This window comes from Python bivittatus, unplaced genomic scaffold (assembly GCF_059951505.1).
Source record: "Python bivittatus isolate LINGU-HERP-01145 unplaced genomic scaffold, Pbiv_v1 ctg000020_np1212, whole genome shotgun sequence".
In the NCBI taxonomy this organism is placed as follows: Eukaryota; Metazoa; Chordata; class Lepidosauria; order Squamata; family Pythonidae; genus Python; species Python bivittatus.
Genome location: NW_028277030.1, coordinates 80,779,493 through 80,798,680, shown reverse-complemented (window position 1 = coordinate 80,798,680; position 19,188 = coordinate 80,779,493). Strand labels below are relative to the sequence as shown.

General features: G+C 39.3%; 2 protein-coding genes across 7 annotated transcripts in view; one reads left to right on the top strand and one right to left on the bottom strand.

The window, feature by feature from the left end:
* Positions 1–15,185, top strand: part of SERAC1 (serine active site containing 1) — a 28,034-nt gene extending 12,849 nt beyond the window's left edge. For all 5 annotated transcript variants that reach the window (XM_088142538.1, XM_007437464.3, XM_088142529.1 and 2 more), the window contains 8 exons: positions 213–375; positions 1,462–1,612; positions 3,220–3,361; positions 6,194–6,294; positions 7,710–7,807; positions 9,513–9,695; positions 11,477–11,620; positions 12,401–15,185. In XM_088142538.1, the coding sequence (XP_087998664.1) occupies positions 213–375; positions 1,462–1,612; positions 3,220–3,361; positions 6,194–6,294; positions 7,710–7,807; positions 9,513–9,695; positions 11,477–11,620; positions 12,401–12,540 (1,122 nt within the window). In that variant the 3' untranslated portion in view covers positions 12,541–15,185. The remainder of the gene's footprint in view (positions 1–212; positions 376–1,461; positions 1,613–3,219; positions 3,362–6,193; positions 6,295–7,709; positions 7,808–9,512; positions 9,696–11,476; positions 11,621–12,400) is intronic.
* Positions 15,186–15,272: 87 nt separating this feature from the next.
* Positions 15,273–19,188, bottom strand: part of SYNJ2 (synaptojanin 2) — a 58,963-nt gene continuing 55,047 nt past the window's right edge. For both annotated transcript variants that reach the window (XM_007437463.4, XM_007437462.4), the window contains exons 27-28: positions 18,683–18,885; positions 15,273–17,310 (exon numbers count right to left, since the gene is read on the bottom strand). In XM_007437463.4, coding sequence (XP_007437525.1) covers positions 16,558–17,310; positions 18,683–18,885 — 956 coding nt within the window. In that variant the 3' untranslated portion in view covers positions 15,273–16,557. The remainder of the gene's footprint in view (positions 17,311–18,682; positions 18,886–19,188) is intronic.

Here is a 19,188-nt window from a genome sequence, read left to right as displayed (position 1 = left end):
GTCTTGCCAATTCAGGCAGTGGGTGCTGCTGAAATGCCATTGCCATGAAAACCCAGCCAGGCCTATCCCCAAATCGCACGGCAGTATTATTTTCCATCAATTTCTGGGAGGCTCTGAATCCACAAATGACTCTTTGTGCATGATATAGTTTTATACTTGGTTTGCATATTGTCAAAGCGCAGCTCATTACTGCAATTGCTGTACCATTTCAGATTCCTAGCCATTGTAATAAAATTGAATCAAACAGGGGACTTCAACTCTTGCAAAAATTGTATCACCTTCGTAGAGATTCTCCTAAGATACAAAGAAGCATCATTCACATAATTGGAAATATGGCACTAGATGAGCGTCTTCATGCATCTATAACACGTGCAGGTAACAGCAAATGAATTGGTTGTTAATTGGAAAAGAATGATTAAAATATGAGATCTGGTGGTTTTTCTTTGTAAGAGTTATAGGGTTTTTTTTAGATTTTTTTTTATCTCACCTTTATTATTTTTATAAATAACTCATGGCAGTGAACATACCTAATATTCCTTGTGAGTTGGCTGAGAGAGAGTGACTGTCCCAAAGTCACCCAGCTGGCTTTCATGCCTAAGGCAGGACTAGAACTCACAGTCTCCTGCTTTCTAGCCTGGTGTCTTAACCAGTAGACCCAACTGGCTCTCTTTTTGGAAATCAATACTTTAGAAATGGGATTTAATTATTTAATATTCCAGGCAATTTATATAGTTAGTCAAATATATTTTCTTACTGGTTGAGTATAGTCCAAATTTGAGGGTGTATATTGAATTCATATTTGGGGGAAAAGGAAATGATCCAGATGCCTCTTCCTTTTCTGCAGTTTGTGAAGCAGTACATTCCTCTTTTCAGCATTCCTCTCTAAAATGGAAGGAATTAATTAATCAAATTGATGAATGATTAAAACAAAGATTTTCCGGACAGGATGACTGTTCGTTTCTGGAGGGTTTTTGGTAGCAGAATGTTTGAGCAGACAATATGCATTCTACCCATAGGGTGGCATGGTATGGTTAACTATCTTTCCTTCCTTCCTTCCTTCCTTCCTTCCTTCCTTCCTTCCTTCCTTCCTTCCTTCCTTCCTTCCTTCCTTCCTTCCTTCCTTCCTTCCTTCCTTCCTTCCTTCCTTCCTCCCTCCCTCCCTCCCTCCCTCCCTCCCTCCCTCCCTCCCTCCCTTTCTTGATTTTGCTGCATGAATTAGTGGTTATAATCGGTCTTACACCATACCCTCAAATATGAGCATGAGAAATTAAATTTTCAGACCTCCAGTTGCTAACAAGTAATAAGTTTGCAGAGAATTGCCAGAGAAAATGTGTTGAAAAGTAGTCTATGTATATATTACTTTCGTACATATTTATTACTTATTTAAGTATGCCTTAGTTAATAAAGCATATGAGTAGGTAGCAATCAATGATACAAATGTTTTATTTAATTCAACACCAGGATGGGTTTCTGTACTAGCGGCTATGATGAAGTCTCCACGCGTCATGGAATCCTCCCATGCTGCAAGAGCCTTGGCTAATCTGGACAGGGAAACAGTGCAAGAGAAGTATCCAGATGGCGTATACATTTTACACCCACAATATCGAACCAAGTAAGCAAGCTCTGTGTTGTTCACAATGAACCTATTTTGTAACTCACTAAACCATGATTTAGCATGATTTGATCTGCTGATATAGCCAGAGCTTTCCAATGGAGTCGATTCACACATCCAGTTGCAAGAGACTGACTGATGAATAATCAAATGATGTTGTAACCATGTATTCCAGCAGATTAACAATTTGGCCTGAGGATCTGTTCATGCAGGGAGAAGTTTTTCTTCCTGTGTTTCCCCCTACTGTATTCTGAGTGGGAGGAGAAGACGTAGAAAACTGTCATAAACTGAATCAGATTTACAACATTGCCTGGCTGCGAGTTTTAGGCAGCAAGTCTTTCAACCTTACCTAGTATTGTGACCCCTTGGTATGCAAAACATGGATCAAATAATTGAAAAGATTTTAAAAAATAATTTAAAAGTAGGATAAAACCTTTTGCATTAATCTCATTAACTTTAAGTGTTTGTCAGCATATGTAAATTGCTTTGGCTTGATTTTTGCTTCAGGGGTAAGCATTATAAATATACTATAGGTAGTCTTATTTAGTGACTGCCTCATTTAGCAATTGTTCACAGATACCTCAGTGATGAAAAAGTAACTTTATGATCAATCTTCACATTTATGACCTTGCTTCTGTAAAGCAAGGGAAAGCTGAAGTAAGATCATAAGCACAGTCAGGTTTCACTTAGCGACCACTTTGCTTAACAACTGAGTTGCTAGTCCCAATTGTGGTCGCTAAATGAGGACTACCTATAGTCTAATATTGTGCACTACCATTAGGATAATAGAAGCAATGAGCATGAAACTGAGCAAACTCAGGGAGGCAGTGAAGGACAGGAAAGCCTGGCGCGATATGATTCATGGGGTCATGAAGAGTCGGACACAACGACTGAACAACAAAAATTAGGGTGATAATATGTAATGTGTAACAGTTAAGCATTCATGACAGTAGTATGTTGTGACCAACCTAGTCCATATAGTCTTGTGACTGTGGCAGTTAAACCTTTGTAATTTAGTAACTGAGGGAAGGGAAAGTTGTCAATTTAGCTAAGATTAACACCTTGCTAAGGCTAGAGGGGCACAAAATAGTTCCAGACAATAGATAGCAAGAAACCCACAGTCTGAGCAGCTAAAGGGGCCTGCAGAAAAAGCTTGAAAAAAGAGCAGAGGAGAAAAGAAAGTATATCTGAGGTTTTGGAAGGAACTTTTGTAATGGACCACTACATCTCATAAGATGAAGAAATAGAATTTAGCTCAAGGAGGAGAGAGGTTTCTCTGCTAAGTGATGCCACCAAGGCTGGCTGGGGTATGAGGGGACATCAGCCAACACATGAGTTTGCTTTGGTTCCTCAGTCTGGTCTAGAATCTAGGCTATAACAGAATAATTCCATCAGTTTTGGTCTCTACCATTACTCGTAATTTAAATGGGGCTAGGATAGCATTTCATGTATTTATTTTATAGTTAATTCTTTGCCTAGATCAGTGTTTTTCAATCTTGGCAACTTTAAGATGTACAGACTACAATTCCCAGAATTCCCAACCAGCATGCTTGCCTAGATGCTCTTATTAATATGTATTCTTCTTTATGACTTCTCTTCACTACCAGCGAGTCCATTAAAGCTGATGTCCTTTTTGTTCATGGCCTTTTGGGAGCAGCATTTAAGACATGGAGACAACAGGACCTTGAGCAGTCTGTAGACGAGAAAGACGTGGATGCAGAAGATGACTACAGTGAATGTTGGCCAAAAGTAAGAGTCATTAACTACCATTGGTAGTTTTTTGCTTCCTAGCAAAGAAAACAAAACATATGGAAAAATAATTGCATTTTATTATCTCCACTTAAAGTTTAATTTAAATTGGACGTTCAACATGGACCAGAGATACCTGTGAGCAAAGCCCTACTGTATCCTGAAACTCCCCTGATTACCTTTCTAAATTACCTCCCAAGTTTGTGGGGATAAAAATGCTCTCTCCCTGCTTGGAAGAAGATGGGAGTAAGGAGTGATTACTGTAATCAACACCACATAGTGTTAATTTCACTTGCATTTTAAGTATGTCAGTTTATGGCCCAAGCATGAATCCTGATGAATTATACCATGCTTCACAATTATCACAGATACATGGTGGGTTAGAGTTAGATTTAGCAACAGGAATTTTGCTCTGGAGAATAAAGAAATGGGAGAGGGGGAATGTGGACATTATGTCTTTGTGGCAGGTTCTGGCTAATGAATAACTTCCTTCATGAAAACACAGGTAGTCCTTGGGTTACAATGGCAGTTGGAACCAGGATTGCCATCACTAAGTGATGCAGTCATAAAGCATGATGTCACATGACTACATTGCTTAGCGACGACAATCCAGGCAGTCCTGGTTGCCATTGTAACCCTGAGACACGTGGGTCCTTAAGCGGGAAACAGCGGGAATCCCAGGTAAGGAGCATGGGGGTGTCGCGTGGTGATGGGGGAGGCCCTGGGAGGCCTGGCACAGACCATGTGCAAGTTGAGAGAGGGTGGTACTGCAGTGCAGTGGCCGAGGGAAGGAAGACGGTGGTCTGTGCAAGTGTAGGGAGGCTGAGGGAAGGAGGACAGAGGTCTGTGCAAGTGCAGGGAAGCTGAGGGAAGGAGGAAGCTGGTCTGTGAAAGTGCAGGGAGGCGAGGGAAGGAGGACGCAGGACCATGTGAGTGCAGGGAGGCCAAGGGAAGGAGAGAGAATGTGGCGCGATGTGCAGAAAGGCTGGTGCGGGGGACTTACCAGAGTGACTTGTGATCTTCCCTGCCTGCTTCCCCATTGACTTTGCCTGTGGGAAGCAGACAGGGAAGGTTGCAAATGGCGATCACGTGACCATGGGATACTGCAACAGCTGTAAGTGTGAACTGGTTGCCAAGTGCCCAGATTGAGATCCCATGATGGGGGGTGCTTTGTAATGGCCAGAACTTTGAGGACCAGTAGTAAGTACCACTCATTCAGTGCCATTGCAACTTTGAACAGTCTTTGAACGAGAGGTTGGTAAGCAAGGACTACCTGTATTCAGATATTAGCAAAAAGTCTTTGTATATATTGCCTTGGAGATGATAGATGCTATGATTTAGTCAACTTTTGTTCAATTCTGGTATTAGTAAAAATGGTGAAAATGTAAGCAGGGGTGGAGTGTCTCTGAATTGCTCCAGCTTGATATCACCTGTGTCATTTATATTATAGGTAGTCCTCAAGTTGTGAACACTCATTCAGCAACCATTCAAAATGACAACAGGACTGAACAAGGGGGACTTACAACCAGTCCACAAAGTTGTGGCCATCGCAGTGTCCCCACAGTCACATGATCACGATCCAGGCATTTGGGCACTCAGCTTGCAATTACAAAGTCTCAGTGAGCCACGGTCACATGATCACCATTTACGACCTTCCCTGCCAGCTTCCCTCAAGCAAAGTCAACGGGGAAGCTGGCAGGGAAGGTTGCAAGCTGCTCCCATAAGTTTCTCCCATCACTTTTTCTCCCAAGGAACCCCACTCCAGAATACGAGTTCCCAGGGATCTTGTACTCCGTAGAACCCCCCCCGCCTGCTTGTGCTCAGGAGTGCGCACCCACCTGCAGCACTCCCTCACCCATGCTTTCTAGCGCCTGCCCACGGCAGCCCCCTATGGCACCCATGAACTCCCTCCCCCCCACTCCTTACCTGGGACTCCTGCCTCTTCCCGCTTAACGACCCACACAGTCCTGGGGTTATGACAGCAACCAGGACTGCTGGGATTGCCGTTGCTAAGTGATGCGGTCACGTGATGTCGCGCTTTACAACCGCATTGCTTAGTGATGGCAGTCCCGGTCCCATTTACCATTGTAACCTGTACTAGACTCTGGGTGGCTTACAGTATTCAAATATATAATTAAAACAGTTAAAAACATGAAACAGAACATGGCAGCCTGGACTAAAAACCATAAAAACTCGATATGGGGTCCACTTTATCCTCTGTTATGTATAAATAACAGTAGCATTCATGCAAACAGCTGTTTATTCAGAGGCTCCCATGTGATCAGCAGCACAACAGGCTTTTGCTTGTTTGCTTCTATGCATGTACATCAAAATTCTCTCCTGATGAAGCAGATTTTTTTTCCTTTTCCTATATCTGTATCCAGAAAAGGAATCACCTCTTCAATTTCTGCTTTATGCCACTGTTAGACAAGTAACAAGTCATAAGTGATAGTCTGATCTTTTCTAAAATATGTTCAGCCTGCTAACAAATTCAAATGCAGAGGCTTTGATTAATTGGTAGAGATCAACCAGTCAGAATGATAGTAACATGGCCCCCTCCGAGAATCAGATGAAAACTTTGGCCCTATATTTATTGATTTAAGGCGCAATAGTTGGTTTATAAGACCCATACTGGGTTGCTGAAATTAAGGCAATAGATACCGCTAGCAAGTTACTTCAGATGAGCTTCAATTACAGAATTATATAGTTTGTTCCTCTGATTCATTCATCTTGCTTGAAAATATGTTGCTGGTCTTCATTGCATTACCTGAAACATAAATACTTACCTGAATTCAATTGTTTTTGCCTTGCTTTCGTGTATTCTAAATTTAGACTTGGTTAGCATCTGACTGCCCATCACTTAGAATTATATCTGTGGAATATGATACCCACCTTAGTGACTGGAAAACGAAATGTCCTGTAGAGAGCTACAGGTAAGGAATGGGGGGAGTAGAAACTTGAAACAGTGTTATGTTATTTAACACATCATCTTGTATATTTTAGACATCAGTTAATATGATACTTATGGTATTTATTATGTTGTGAGCACTCTAAATTCATACCTGCATTTGATTAAAATAACAGATTGATCCTATTCTGTAAACTCTAAAAAAGCCTTGCCAGAATTGATCAAGATCAGTCTTAAAACATTTTAGCTGGATTCATTCATTGCATTAAGCCACGATTTGTTTAACTAAGTTGAATAAACCACATTTGGCAGAATTCCTATAATACAGTGAGCTAGTCAAACCCATGTCAGTATTCTAATGCAACCACTCATAGGATAGTATTTCTTCATTTCCTGAAGAAAATGCAGGGAGACTTGATATTCCCAAATTAATGATTTTTGTCCCAGTTAATGTGATTGCTTTCTACAAAAATCGCTACCCTGTCCCCCAAAAAAGGAGATTTGACTTGGATAATAGCTGCTGAGTTAATTCAGTCTTTGGAATAGTTTCTTTGATATCCTTACTAACCTGAAGGGATATTAAACAGCTGTTTACAATAAGTACATACATTGGAATGCATTAATTTCCATGTTTGTGACATGGCTTTTAAATATTCTATTTTACATAACCAAAAGCCCCAGTGCATACCAGAAGACATGTTCTAAGATATATACAGGTCATGTGAGATATGGCATATTGATCTGGTTACCTGGATGCTAACCATTGTTTTAAGCAGAATTTGGCTTAAATAAAACATTTTGTATAGCCAAAATCTTTCAAGATCACTGAATCTCTCACATTTTTTTATATTCTCACATAAAATTTCATCAGATCTTGGCATTCTCAACCCAAATCTCACTAATCTTGTTTAATCCTCATAAGATTTAGTGATCTCATAGTAACTGTTTATGTTTTTAATTAATCTAGAGTCCCACAAGACACTGTATATTTGGGAGGTCAAATATGTTATAGTGCTTATAGGCACTGAGTTATTGACACCTGGTTTTTGTGGTGATCTTCTAAAGCAGCACTTCCTAACCTTGGTAACTTTAAGATTTGTGGACGTCAGCTCCCAGAATTCCCAGCCAGCCTGGCCGTTGGCAAGTATTCTAAAAGTTAAAGACCACAATCTTAAAGTTGCCAAGGTTGGGAAACACTGTTCTAAAGCTTTTAGTAATCGTGTATTGATCCAGTTAAGAGAAACATTTGGGAACTGCTGCCCTAAAACATTCCAACATTTTCACACAGTTGGATGCTATGGGGAAACATAACCGACTGTATGGAGCACAGGCTGAGTTTAAGGAATTCTGTGTAAAGCTGCCAGGAAGTGCCATGATTCTTTAGGATATGCTGCCTTGCTGTATTTGCATCTCTTGCTTTCTTTGCTGTCTCATCTGCAGAGAATCTCTTGCATATCGAAGTACTGAGCTTCTCAAGAAATTAAGAGCTGCTGGTATTGGAGACAGGCCTCTCATATGGCTGTCGCATAGCATGGGTGGTAAATCCATTGTATTCTGTATCAACTTTACAATGAGCTATTTGTTTATTTCAAGCATTTTAGCCCTGTAAATATAGTATGTTGGTTCCATTTGAAGGCAACGTTCATAGAATTCACTTGAGCCACCATAGAAAATAATCCCCATGTAGGCTTACAATAGTGGTGTGGGGGATACGTGTTTTAAGTGTGGTGTATTTGCAATCTGTCATGAATTTTTAATGTGCTGTTTGTGGATTTCCAGTAGCTCTTTACTGAAAATTCTGATTTTTATACTTAGATATCACTCTTGTCTTAAAAACTTTATGTGGATAACAAGTTATAGACCCTCTTCCCCATTTATAGGGTAGGGTGCTATTGAGTGTTGCTATCTGCCTCTTTAGCATGTTGGCATTCAGCCTTCAATGAGCCCAACTTCCTTTAATTTTGCCACTCTTTTATTTCCTAACTGCACTGCCAACACAACCTAGACCCTTTATGTGTTCCAATACACCTTGTTGGTAGATTTCCTTTGCAAGCATAACAAGATGGTAAGCATCTTTTTGAATACTCATCTCCTCTAAGCCATTGCTTACAGTTTCCAAAGTGTCTGCTGAAATATTTGGGGGGGTATGAAAACAATGATAAATTAGATTTATGTGTCCTTAAACTATCTTTTCTGGGAAACAATTTCTAGAAACTAGGGCTACTTTAAACATTTAGTTATCTCTTTATAATCTCTGCTTTTTCCCACATCTGTTTCACTGGGAATAGAGGCAACTTTCAGAAGTGGCTTTCTCCCTATAGTTCTTTCAGTGTATTTGTTTCCACTCTTCTGAGTATTGACATCTCAAGATCTGGGCCTTGGCTATTTCATCTGGTGCAGGACACATCCACCATATATATATCTGTCAAAACATGAGGTCACCATCCAGGAAACTCTTGTACTTCCTATCAGCTACCACATCTGGAAAATGAATGGAAAAGCTAAGATTTCACAAGCATTGACTTGGAATGGTTCTATCTAAAATGTCATATTAGTCCCACACTGCCAATGGGCTTTCTAGATGTGACCTAAAGTGCCCCCACCCTCAGTCTGTTTCTGCACTTTCACATCTGTTTATCTGACAGGCAAGCAGGGAAATTCCTGAAAGTTTTGGAAGACAAAGTTATGTTATTTTTTTAATGTGACTACATTCTACCTGGAGGCACAGTGTGACCAGTTTCATCCTATTTGGACTCATCAGATGTGGGGAGCCAGATGTTATTCTGTGGGCTTCAAACCCTCTACCGGGAATCAGACTCACAGACCTTTGCATTTTAGAGGACTATATAACCACTTTAGGTGTTATCCAGGTCCTGGCACTCAGCAGTTTGCAGGAAGGGATATAGAGAAGCTGTCGCAATTGTACATGCTGTCCACCTTCCCTGAAGCTCTGGAAGCAAAGACATGCAGATATTATGTCATGTGCCTGTGTACATACAGTATAACCGGACTGGGCTAATGATCAGCTTGATCTCTCCTGCACTTGGTAGAGGTAGTCTGCAGGTTGTAGGAAGAGGCTCTCCTTTTCCAGAGGACCAAAGATTGGCTGACCCTCCTTTTCTGTAAAGAAAACAAACCAGAATGCCCTTCATGAATTGTGGGGGAGAGATTTTCTGTCTTGTATTTCTGTATAAGCATCACAGTCCTGCATTGGTCCCATTTCATGAATGCATTTCTTTTCAGGTCTTCTAGTCAAGAAAATGCTGTTGGATGCTTCCACGGATCCTGAAATGGCTTCCATAGTGAATAGCACACAGGGAATAGTGTTTTATAGTGTTCCTCACCATGGCTCCCGGTTGGCTGAATATTCAGTAAATATTCGATTTCTGCTTTTTCCTTCTGTGGAAGTGAAAGAACTCAGCAAAGGTATGTTTCTTTGGGTAATTTTTAACTAGTTCTGGAATGTGTTTATTTAAAACATGGCCTTCTTTTCTATAGCTCTGTGTGTGTGTGTGTGTGTGTGTGTGTGTGTATGTGTGTATGCACGTGTATGTATGTATGTATTTACAGTATGTATGTATGTGTGTGTGTGTGTGTGTATATATATATATATATATATATATATAAATATTAACAATAAAACCAAATTATTTACACCAATCAAAGTAACACTGAGCTTCATTATTATTTATGCATTTGGATGAAGCTGAACGGAAATGGGGTTTTCTAGGCAATATTTTCGGAAGTGGTTTGCCATTGCCTGCTTCCTGGGGCTGAGAAAGAGTGATTGGCCCAAGGTCACCCAGCTGGCTTTTGTGCCTAAGGCAGGACTAGAACTCAGGTTTTCCTGTTTTCAGTCCAGCATCTTTATTAGTAGACTAAACTGTCTAAGCTTCGTTAAGGTGGTCCAAAAGGATTCAGAACAGATTTGAATCAACAAGTGATGAGAAGAAGTTCCAGTGAAAAGCGAAAACCCTTTGATCCTGATCCCAACTAAGTGGCCTTCTTTGATAATGAAACATAGCATAAGGTCTCTGTCAAAAATCTTGGTAATAGCAGATTTATACAGAAGAAAGTGTTCCTTTTGATACCCTTCACACAGAAATTAACTTGAAGCTGGTGCAGCTATCTCAGTGGATTGCATGAGAATAACACCCAAACTCTTGCAATATAGATGTGATGTAACAGCCAGGTCTGTAATATGAAGTGCGTATCTCATGTACTTGTAAGAATGACAGGAGTGAATGCATAAATACTAATTTATGTGAAACTGTAGTTAAGAACTAGGCATCAGAAGAATCCAAATTATGATTATGTATTTTCAAGACAATTTCTACCCTATCCAGCACTGCTTGGATTTCAATCCATGAGTCAGAAGCACCTTAGTCTTAATTAAGATTTAATGTCTTTAACTGCTGGTCCCTATTGGCTCCAGGCACCATTCAGAACCTCTACAGTCTCCATATAGTGAGATGGAGATATAGTTGGATGACATCCAAGTTCTGATTATATTAGACTCCAAATCTGTGCTTCATGTAAATATAAAACAGTATTGGAGATGAAATAAGAGCAATGAGGCCAATATCAAGGCCTCTAACACAGTCCCTTAGCATCACTTTCAGGACCTGCCAGTTCAGGAAGGAGCTGAGGCATCATAAATATGTGCTCCCAGATCACATCAGGAGTTGTGTGAAACAGATATTAAATAGGAAAGCAAAAGGGAATTGTAGTTAAGTTCAGACATATCCTCAATTCATACTTAGTTGAAATGTATTCATTTCATAACACCCTACCTGTTATGGTCCTCCTCTACCTGCCCACCCCAATTTATTGTGTACTGGAAGTCCTGTCCTATAGCTCCTTAGGCTCCTTGCCTTCCTGGATAGAAAAATAAGTCGTAGGCTAATTGCCTATGACATAGATAGATCTTCTGTAGGTGGGCCATTTTGTTTATCTTCAGTAGGAAGCTTGCAACACATAGAAATATAAGTACCTCACTAGAACAAATGGAGGTTGATACCATCTAACCTAGCTTGCATATACCAGACTGGTGCTCAGTCTTTAAAATCAGTGCTTCACAGCAAATGTACCTTTCTGAACTGAAATCCATCTTCCATGTGAAAATGTTACATGTAAATGTATGTATCTGCCTGAAATGGGATGTCTAACATCAGAAATGCAATTTCATTTTTTACTTACTTCTCCAGATTCACCTGCCCTTAAAGCACTGAATGATGATTTCATCTCTTTTGCCAAGAAGAAAAACTTTCCAGTATTGAGTTTTGCAGAAACTTTGCCAACACGAGTCGGCAGAATGCTGAGTCTGCATGTAGTGCCAGTGGAATCTGCAGGTCGGACATCCCCAGCATTCCCCTTCTGAAATGAATGGCTTGAGTAAATTATAGGAAGGCCAGATAAGAAATCTTAATGGAAAAAAATAAAAAGTTCAGAGAAATTAATGACTGACTTTCAGTTGAGGAACAATGGATCAACCAAGATCCCAAGAAACTTGCTATGTTTTTTTTTCTTTTTTTGCTCATTACCTACATTTTAAGTACTGTGACATTAATTATTTGAACATTTTCACTAGTACAGTTTCGTATTATCAAACAAAATGTAGTTCTCTGGGAACAATCAGGAGTAGGTGGGTTGGATTTGCACTCAATTTTAATGTTCCTGGCTTTTCTATATAATAGGAGTTTCTATACTTTGTTGTATTTTGTATGTTGGCCTAAAAAAAAGGTGCCTCCTAGCAGTTTTTCTTTTAACATATGTATTGTATAAAAAGGGCTTAAAAAGTTAATTATTTGAAACCGGTGCACTTTTTTTCCCAGACAGCTAAAGCATAAATTATGCATGCCATCCTATGTCACAGCTTATGGATTACTGTAGCTAAAACAAATTTTCAGGTGTACTCCAACCTTTGTTTTACACATACACAGTCTAGAATTTGGTTCAAATATCATCTTTTAATTCTTTGTTATTGATTCTGATTCAGAAGTAAGTCAGACAAATAGGCCATCATCATGCCTAGAGACCCCAGAAAGCAAGGGGGAATCCCAAGAATGTAAACACTTGATTTGTGTCTTTTCTGTGATGTTTAATGCTCCTTGCTTTCATTTCTGTTTCAGATTTAGGCATTGGAGAACTCATTCAGGTAGAAGTTAGCCATCTTAACATTTGCAAGCCGAAGAACAAAGAATCTTTCCTCTATCAACACACCTTAAAGTTTATTCAAGATTCTCTAGAAAGGGAGCTGGGAAATCACTGAGTGGCAAAACTGTGCATAGTTGTTCTTTTACTGGAGGAGTAACACCAGCTCTTCCACTGAATCTGGGCCTGGATTGACAGGGCTGCAGTTTTATTGCAGTCAAGGTGAATTTTAACATCTCCTAATGGCAGACCTTGGATGTATATCTGGTGTGGTATATTCTACAAAGCATTTTTGTTCTTCTGAGCTCCTAAAAGGTCTTTTCACTGTTCTGTAAGTGTGTGTGTGTGTGTGTGTCTAACATATATGTAATATGTTCTGTAAACATACAGAATGTGTGTTTTACCTGAAAAGATCTTCCTTCCCTGCTCAGTGTAGAAACAAAGCTGCCATGCCATTAAAGCTTATCCTATACTTTACTCAGCTACTGACACTGGGTGGGTGGGGACACTTGACCCTGTATATACTGTGCATACTGGAAGGAGTAAATACACTAATGCTATAAATCTGTTCTCCCATGCTGATGTATTTATGCATCCACACTGCACGGTATCAGATACTTTAAGGAAATTCTGATGGTATTTTAAATATTGTAGAAAAAATTGTGTAATGGCAACTGAATCTGTACCCTAGCCTATATTTGCAGTTGGCTGCAAACAGAAAACAAGGGTATAAAAGTGCTACTATATATTCTTTGGAAAGCTGTTATAATCCCATAACTATTTACTCCAAAGAACTGGAGCAATTTCTTAATTCCTTGATGACTGATTTTTCTGTGGTCATCTTATACAAAAATGCCTCATGATGTAACAAAGCTTCAAAATTGTTGCTTGACTCTGCATGAAAGGCTGAATTAATATAGGGAACATTCACTGTGATTGAGATGGATCAGAATTATGTCTTTACCACTTAAATTTTTGTAACATTCAGAAGATGAAACCCGATCCCAGTGTAGTCTGAATAGTCTGCCAAACGTATACCACAACATTGAAAATGCGAAGCACTCCAGAAGGGTAGGAATTCTTTCCTTTGGCTAATGCCATCTAAGTATTTTGAATCTTAAGTCATATAATGTATAAACCAATCCTCTGACCAACCCACAGTTGTTCAGTTGCAACATGAAGCCAAACCATGGCTTGGTTTTTCATGTAAATGAAGCAATTCCTCCTGAAGATGGCTTGTCGTGTTTTATGTTCATCTGCTTAACATTCCGGTGGTGAAGCAACTGCCATAATTATTTGTGAGTTGGAAGTCACAACCAATATTTTTTGTCAGCTGTTATAAACCATGGCTTGGAAGTTATAGGGAGCCTTGGTAAACTTTGTCTGTGGTTTGGGATGATAAAGCCACTGTACCTGTAGCAAAGCAGACACCTTTTGTACACAAAGGGGAAATGGTGTATCAGTAGCAATTGGTTGTGTTGCCTTATGTCAAAAACATTTGTATGTAACCATCAGAGCCATCTGAAGTATGTACTCCCATTCCCACCCACCCCAAACACAGTATGCAGTTTATCTCCTGTAATATGTTTTGTGTGATTATGGACTAAGTAGTATTCTGTGTATACTTTTCAGCCAAATCTTGGCTGGTTTTTTTTTGTTTTTTTTTTACTGCTGCAGCTGATTAAAAAGAGGCATGTCATAAACACAAAAAAATAAATACTTGATCATTACCTGATTGCTACCTACAGTTTTAGTATTACACATTTAGAGAAAAGCATTCTTATGGAATAAAAACACTCCATCAAGTTACCTATCACTAGTTGATTCATAAATTGTGTATGAAGTACCCATGATATCAAATCTGTGAATACTGCTGTGTCTAAATTGACATGACTCAATTGCAGCATGAAGCTACTGGTGATGAGTGCATTAACATATGACTATTATTTGGCCCTAAACAAAATAACTGAAATTCAGCTTTTCCTTTCCCCAAATTGTCTGTGACTTTCTATATATTTAAAACAATTTTTTTTATTAAAAAAAAATTAGAGATTATATTTTACCTAGTAGAAGAAATGTTTTTAAAAAGCTCAGTTCAGGACAACTTCTATTTATTTATTTTTTATTTTTGGCAACATTTGCCTGGTTTCTATTTTTGCTCATGGTGAGTGGCATAAACTGCAATTGATTGCACAGAGTATGTTACTAGAAAGATTCAAGTTTTAATGAGGCACCTCACTAGGCAGCCAGTTCTACGATATAGTGCCAACAGCCGGATACCACTTCAAGTAGAGTAATAAAAATAACTTTTATTTGCAATTTATAAAGTCACTTAAATTGGCTTGCTTTCTAATGCTTTTATTAGCATGTAAATGACCTGCCAGAAAGCTGTTAAATTATCTATGTTGCAGAGAATATCATCAGTAACAGTATACTAGGCTTCCTTTTAATAGGCGTTCATTTTTTATCTTAAGATGCAGCTATAAATAACCAGTGATGCTTCTGATTTCCTTATTAAAGGGGAGGGTTAGAGCAATCTTCCCTAACCAGCTGTTCTTCACCAAGGGCGACAGCCCTCCTAGATGGGGATCATGGGAGTTACAGGCAACTCATCTAGAGAGTACTAGATTATGGGTGGCTGTGTTATATTAAGGACTCCACAGTGTCTTATATTAAGCAAATGTCCTGCTACCTACCATCCTTTTGTTTATGTTGATACAGTTTTTGAAATCCTGCTGCTTAGAGTAGTGTAATGGTTGGCCTAGATGCAGGGGGATGGAGACCACAATAGCCTGATTTAGCACCCTAACTTTATTTTTTTAAGGTTCATTTTAATAAACGCAATAGCATCATGTTAACTAGTTAAGCTCTGCATATTATACATAACTATACAGAAATAAGCCAAGACTTTTTTCTCATAAAACACATTTTTAATATTATTAACAGAATAAAAATGGTTAGCCCAAAATACATGTTGTAGGGTTTTCCTCCCCCAAGTTAAAAGGAAATCACTGACTTGGCTGCTTCTTCTAAAGCAACATAATTCTCTGTTAAATTACACTAGACTGTAACTTCCTTGCCTGAATTGTAAAACTAGATCATTCTATCTTTTACAGTCATCCATTGTATATAAAAATATTACTAGCCTTTCATTGCACATACTGATTACTTTGTGTTTTTCCCAGTAATCCACTGGATGTTTTATTAGCCTAAGAATTCTTGAGATTTAAATATGAAAGAATGAGAGCTCAGTAGAAGCCTCTCATATATGTACCTGTGACATTTCCTACTTATATCATATTTGGTAGTTTCTTCCTTAGGCAATACTCTTGTTCACATTGATCCAAACAGAACCAGATCTACGCCTATAACAGAAAACAACAATGGTTTGATCCTATCAGGTGATCCATAAACTCTCCTGTTTTCATCCCTTCAGGCTCTAATTCAAAACAGGCTAGATCTATAACCGCATTGCTCAGAGTACATATTTCATTGTCTTTGTACAGGCATAGCTCTAATGAACTGTTTACTATCACAGCTTGAACTTGAATGGCTATCCTGGATACTACCAGCCCCAACTTACCACACCACTTTTAAAACCACCTTGGCACTTCCCTTTACATTACTGAAAACTGCTATTGCCAGATAGAATCTATTATTTTTGCTCTTGCCAGCAGGCCTTATTGAAATGCAAATTCTTTCCTACTTTGCATCCTTGATAACAAGGATAAAAAGAATTTAAGGCTGTGCACTATGGTTCTAAGCATGCAGTTGGCTCAAGAGTGACACAGAGTACCTCTTGATGTATAATGCAGAATTAATTGTACCATCATTTTACAGTAGAGAACTATGGGGCAAGCAACCAACCGTGGCATGGAATTCAGAAATGAGCAAAGTGCAAATACGGAGTAATTGAAGCAGGCCTTGTAACAGTACACATACATATGACAAATATTTGTTACTGAATTTACTATTAAACTTGAGTCAGAAATCACCAAGGAGTGTGGACAGATGAGTGCTGTACCATATATGATTCGCTGAACTTAGTTCCTTCTATAATAGAGTTCAGAAAATAATGTGTTTTTCTAGGAAAAAGGTACAAAAATAGGTTCATAGTTTAAACTGAGGTCAGTGCCTAACCCTGAGATATAGTACCACTGTTGCCATCTTCTCCAAATGTGACCCAGTGGCTGAAATCTTTTGGACAGGAGAGTTTCAAATTTTGTGAAGCATGTGTTGGATTAGCTGGTAATGGCTGAATCATTGACTGGCAAGCAACAAAGTCTACTTCCAGGTCTAATAAATTGGTGTTTTCCATTAGACAATGATTGTCTGAAGCTTGCTGTTGTTGCTTAATCTGCAAGGGAGCAGGAGCCTGTTGGCCACCAATTAATTCTAAATCAGTCTGCCTCAAGAGCTTGGAATCATGGTCTTCTGAGCTAATCACAACTGTCGTAGCAAGAAGAGAAGATTCACTCGGAGAAGATGGGAGTGCATCAGAATCCTGCATTGTGGAACAATATGGTTCTGGAATGTTGTTATTGTTGGAATTGAATGTCAGCCCTTTTAGAAACAGGTTATTGCTGTTCTGGAGTACTTGCAAATGAAAATCCGGAGGAGCAGACTTCTTTCTCCTTGGTGGAACTCTTGGAGCCTGAGTCAAATTCGGAGAAGGAATATGAGAACTTTCCTCTGAAAGAGACAATGCAGGTGGTTGCCTTTCACTGCTGCTGCTCCTCTCAAGAATTTTGCCAGGATGCATTGTCCTTGGCTTAGGGATAGGGACAGTCTTAGGAGAACCAGTAATGGCTCTGGTTTCAAGACAAGATTCTGGTAATGCAAAGAAGTGACCCACAGATTGTTCAAGCTGCTCTTCTGGAGACTGGGGCTGAGAAAAAAATGGACAATTAACTGTTTTTCAACCAACCTCTCATTAGGAACAGCAACATTGCTCTCTTTTTTTCCCCACTGTCTCCTCTTTTGAGAGGAGTGCGTGTGTATGTATTTTTCTGGTAATACAAATGCCAATCAATGCCAGTGCAGTTTGCTGTCCCTATACTGTACATCTGAAGGAACTGTATTTAATAAATGTGGTTTGTAATCATAATAGTCCTCCAATGTAGCACTAACCCTTGCAGGTTTTTACCACTTTTAAGCCAAACGATAGCATGGAGAGGAAATAGCTACAGAAGTCCTACAATATAGGCCACTGTTTAATACAGGTAGTCCCTGGCTTAAGAACGAGTTCCATTCCCAAGGTCTGATCTTAAGTCAAATTTGTACGTAAGCCGGAACAGTAGTGTTGTATAATACTGTATAAGTAGTATTGTGTAATGAACTTGAACCACTGTGTATTTAACTTGAATCATTGTGTATTTAACTCAGCTTTTGCTACAATAGGCTCCATTCCTAACTATGGGTGGTCTGTAACCAGGTGTTCTTAACCCGGGGACTACCTGTATTACAGAGCAGAATACCCAGTCAAAAATCTTCAAAATCTTTTTTTGTGGCAGGTTAATTTATCAAAATTGTTTTATTCCCCCCCAACACACATTCTTTTTCATCATAATTCTGAACACAGCATTTGTATCTTCTTAACAGACATTTAGTTTAATGTTCCTGATATCAAGAGAGAAAACTAAGAGCAAGGGCCACTTGAGGGTTAGAGTTAGCACAACTTCAAAAAGCATTCCAGCAAAGCTTTGTGTTGGAGAACTCTGGTAAAATACACTAATTTACCCGGTTCAAAGCTATACCAATCCACCACAGAACTACAATCTCTCCTTTTCTTTCCTCTTCTCCAAACCCTGGAGTTTTCTTTATGTAGAATTTCTTTATGTATTAATGTTTGTCTCTGTACACTCCACATTGCAAATTACTAATGAAGCTACAGGAGACTTCAGATTTAGATTTAGCCTGATTTGGAATACTTGAATCTGATTTCCTACTTGAATCAGATTCCCCCTGCCTCCCATTAAGGGTTTAGCTAAACAGAATGTACACTTTGCATAAGTCACAGGAAAAACGAAGAGTTTTCGCAGGCCATTCTTTCCTTGTCTCTCAGTTAGGCACCACACATTCCTTACAATTGTTTTAGGAGATGAGTACTACAGAGAAGACTTGAAAGCTCAATCTTTCCCAATGCATCTCAGAGACAAAAAAAATGAAGTCCTTGCGACTTATTTACAAACTCTAAATATGCAACCTATATTAAGGGACGCTTTCTGTGACGGAAGAAAAAGCCCTCCACTGATGCTTACACATTCTGGCTTTCTTCCCATCCTCTGCAATGGTGCAGGCTTTTTTGTAGTTGGGACTTTAGGTGGGGGACGCTGTGGTATGAGGACTGGCGCTGGCTGGAGGTCCTGAAGAGGTGCTGGCTTTGGGCCACTGGGGAAGAATTCAGGTTTAGTCACAGTGTGAGTTCTTACTGGAATGGAAGCCAAGGATTCCTGTGGTGTTACTGAAATACAAAAGAATGCAATCGGCTTCTTCAGTGCATTCAGTATATCCAAAGTAGCACTTATTTTTAACAGCACATATTACCGCTTGCATATAAGCTGCCGGTGCCTGGGCTAAAACTGCACACCAGAGAAAAGGATCTTTACTAGCCTTACTATCTGACAAGCCAAGAAAGGACAAAGAACAATTTGAATTTCAAGACACTTTTTTCCATTTATTTTGTTGGCATACAAAGATCGTTCTCTGCATCAGCCTCCTCCTTCTCAATTCAGAATAGGGAGAATGTTTGGTGAAGTTCTGTATT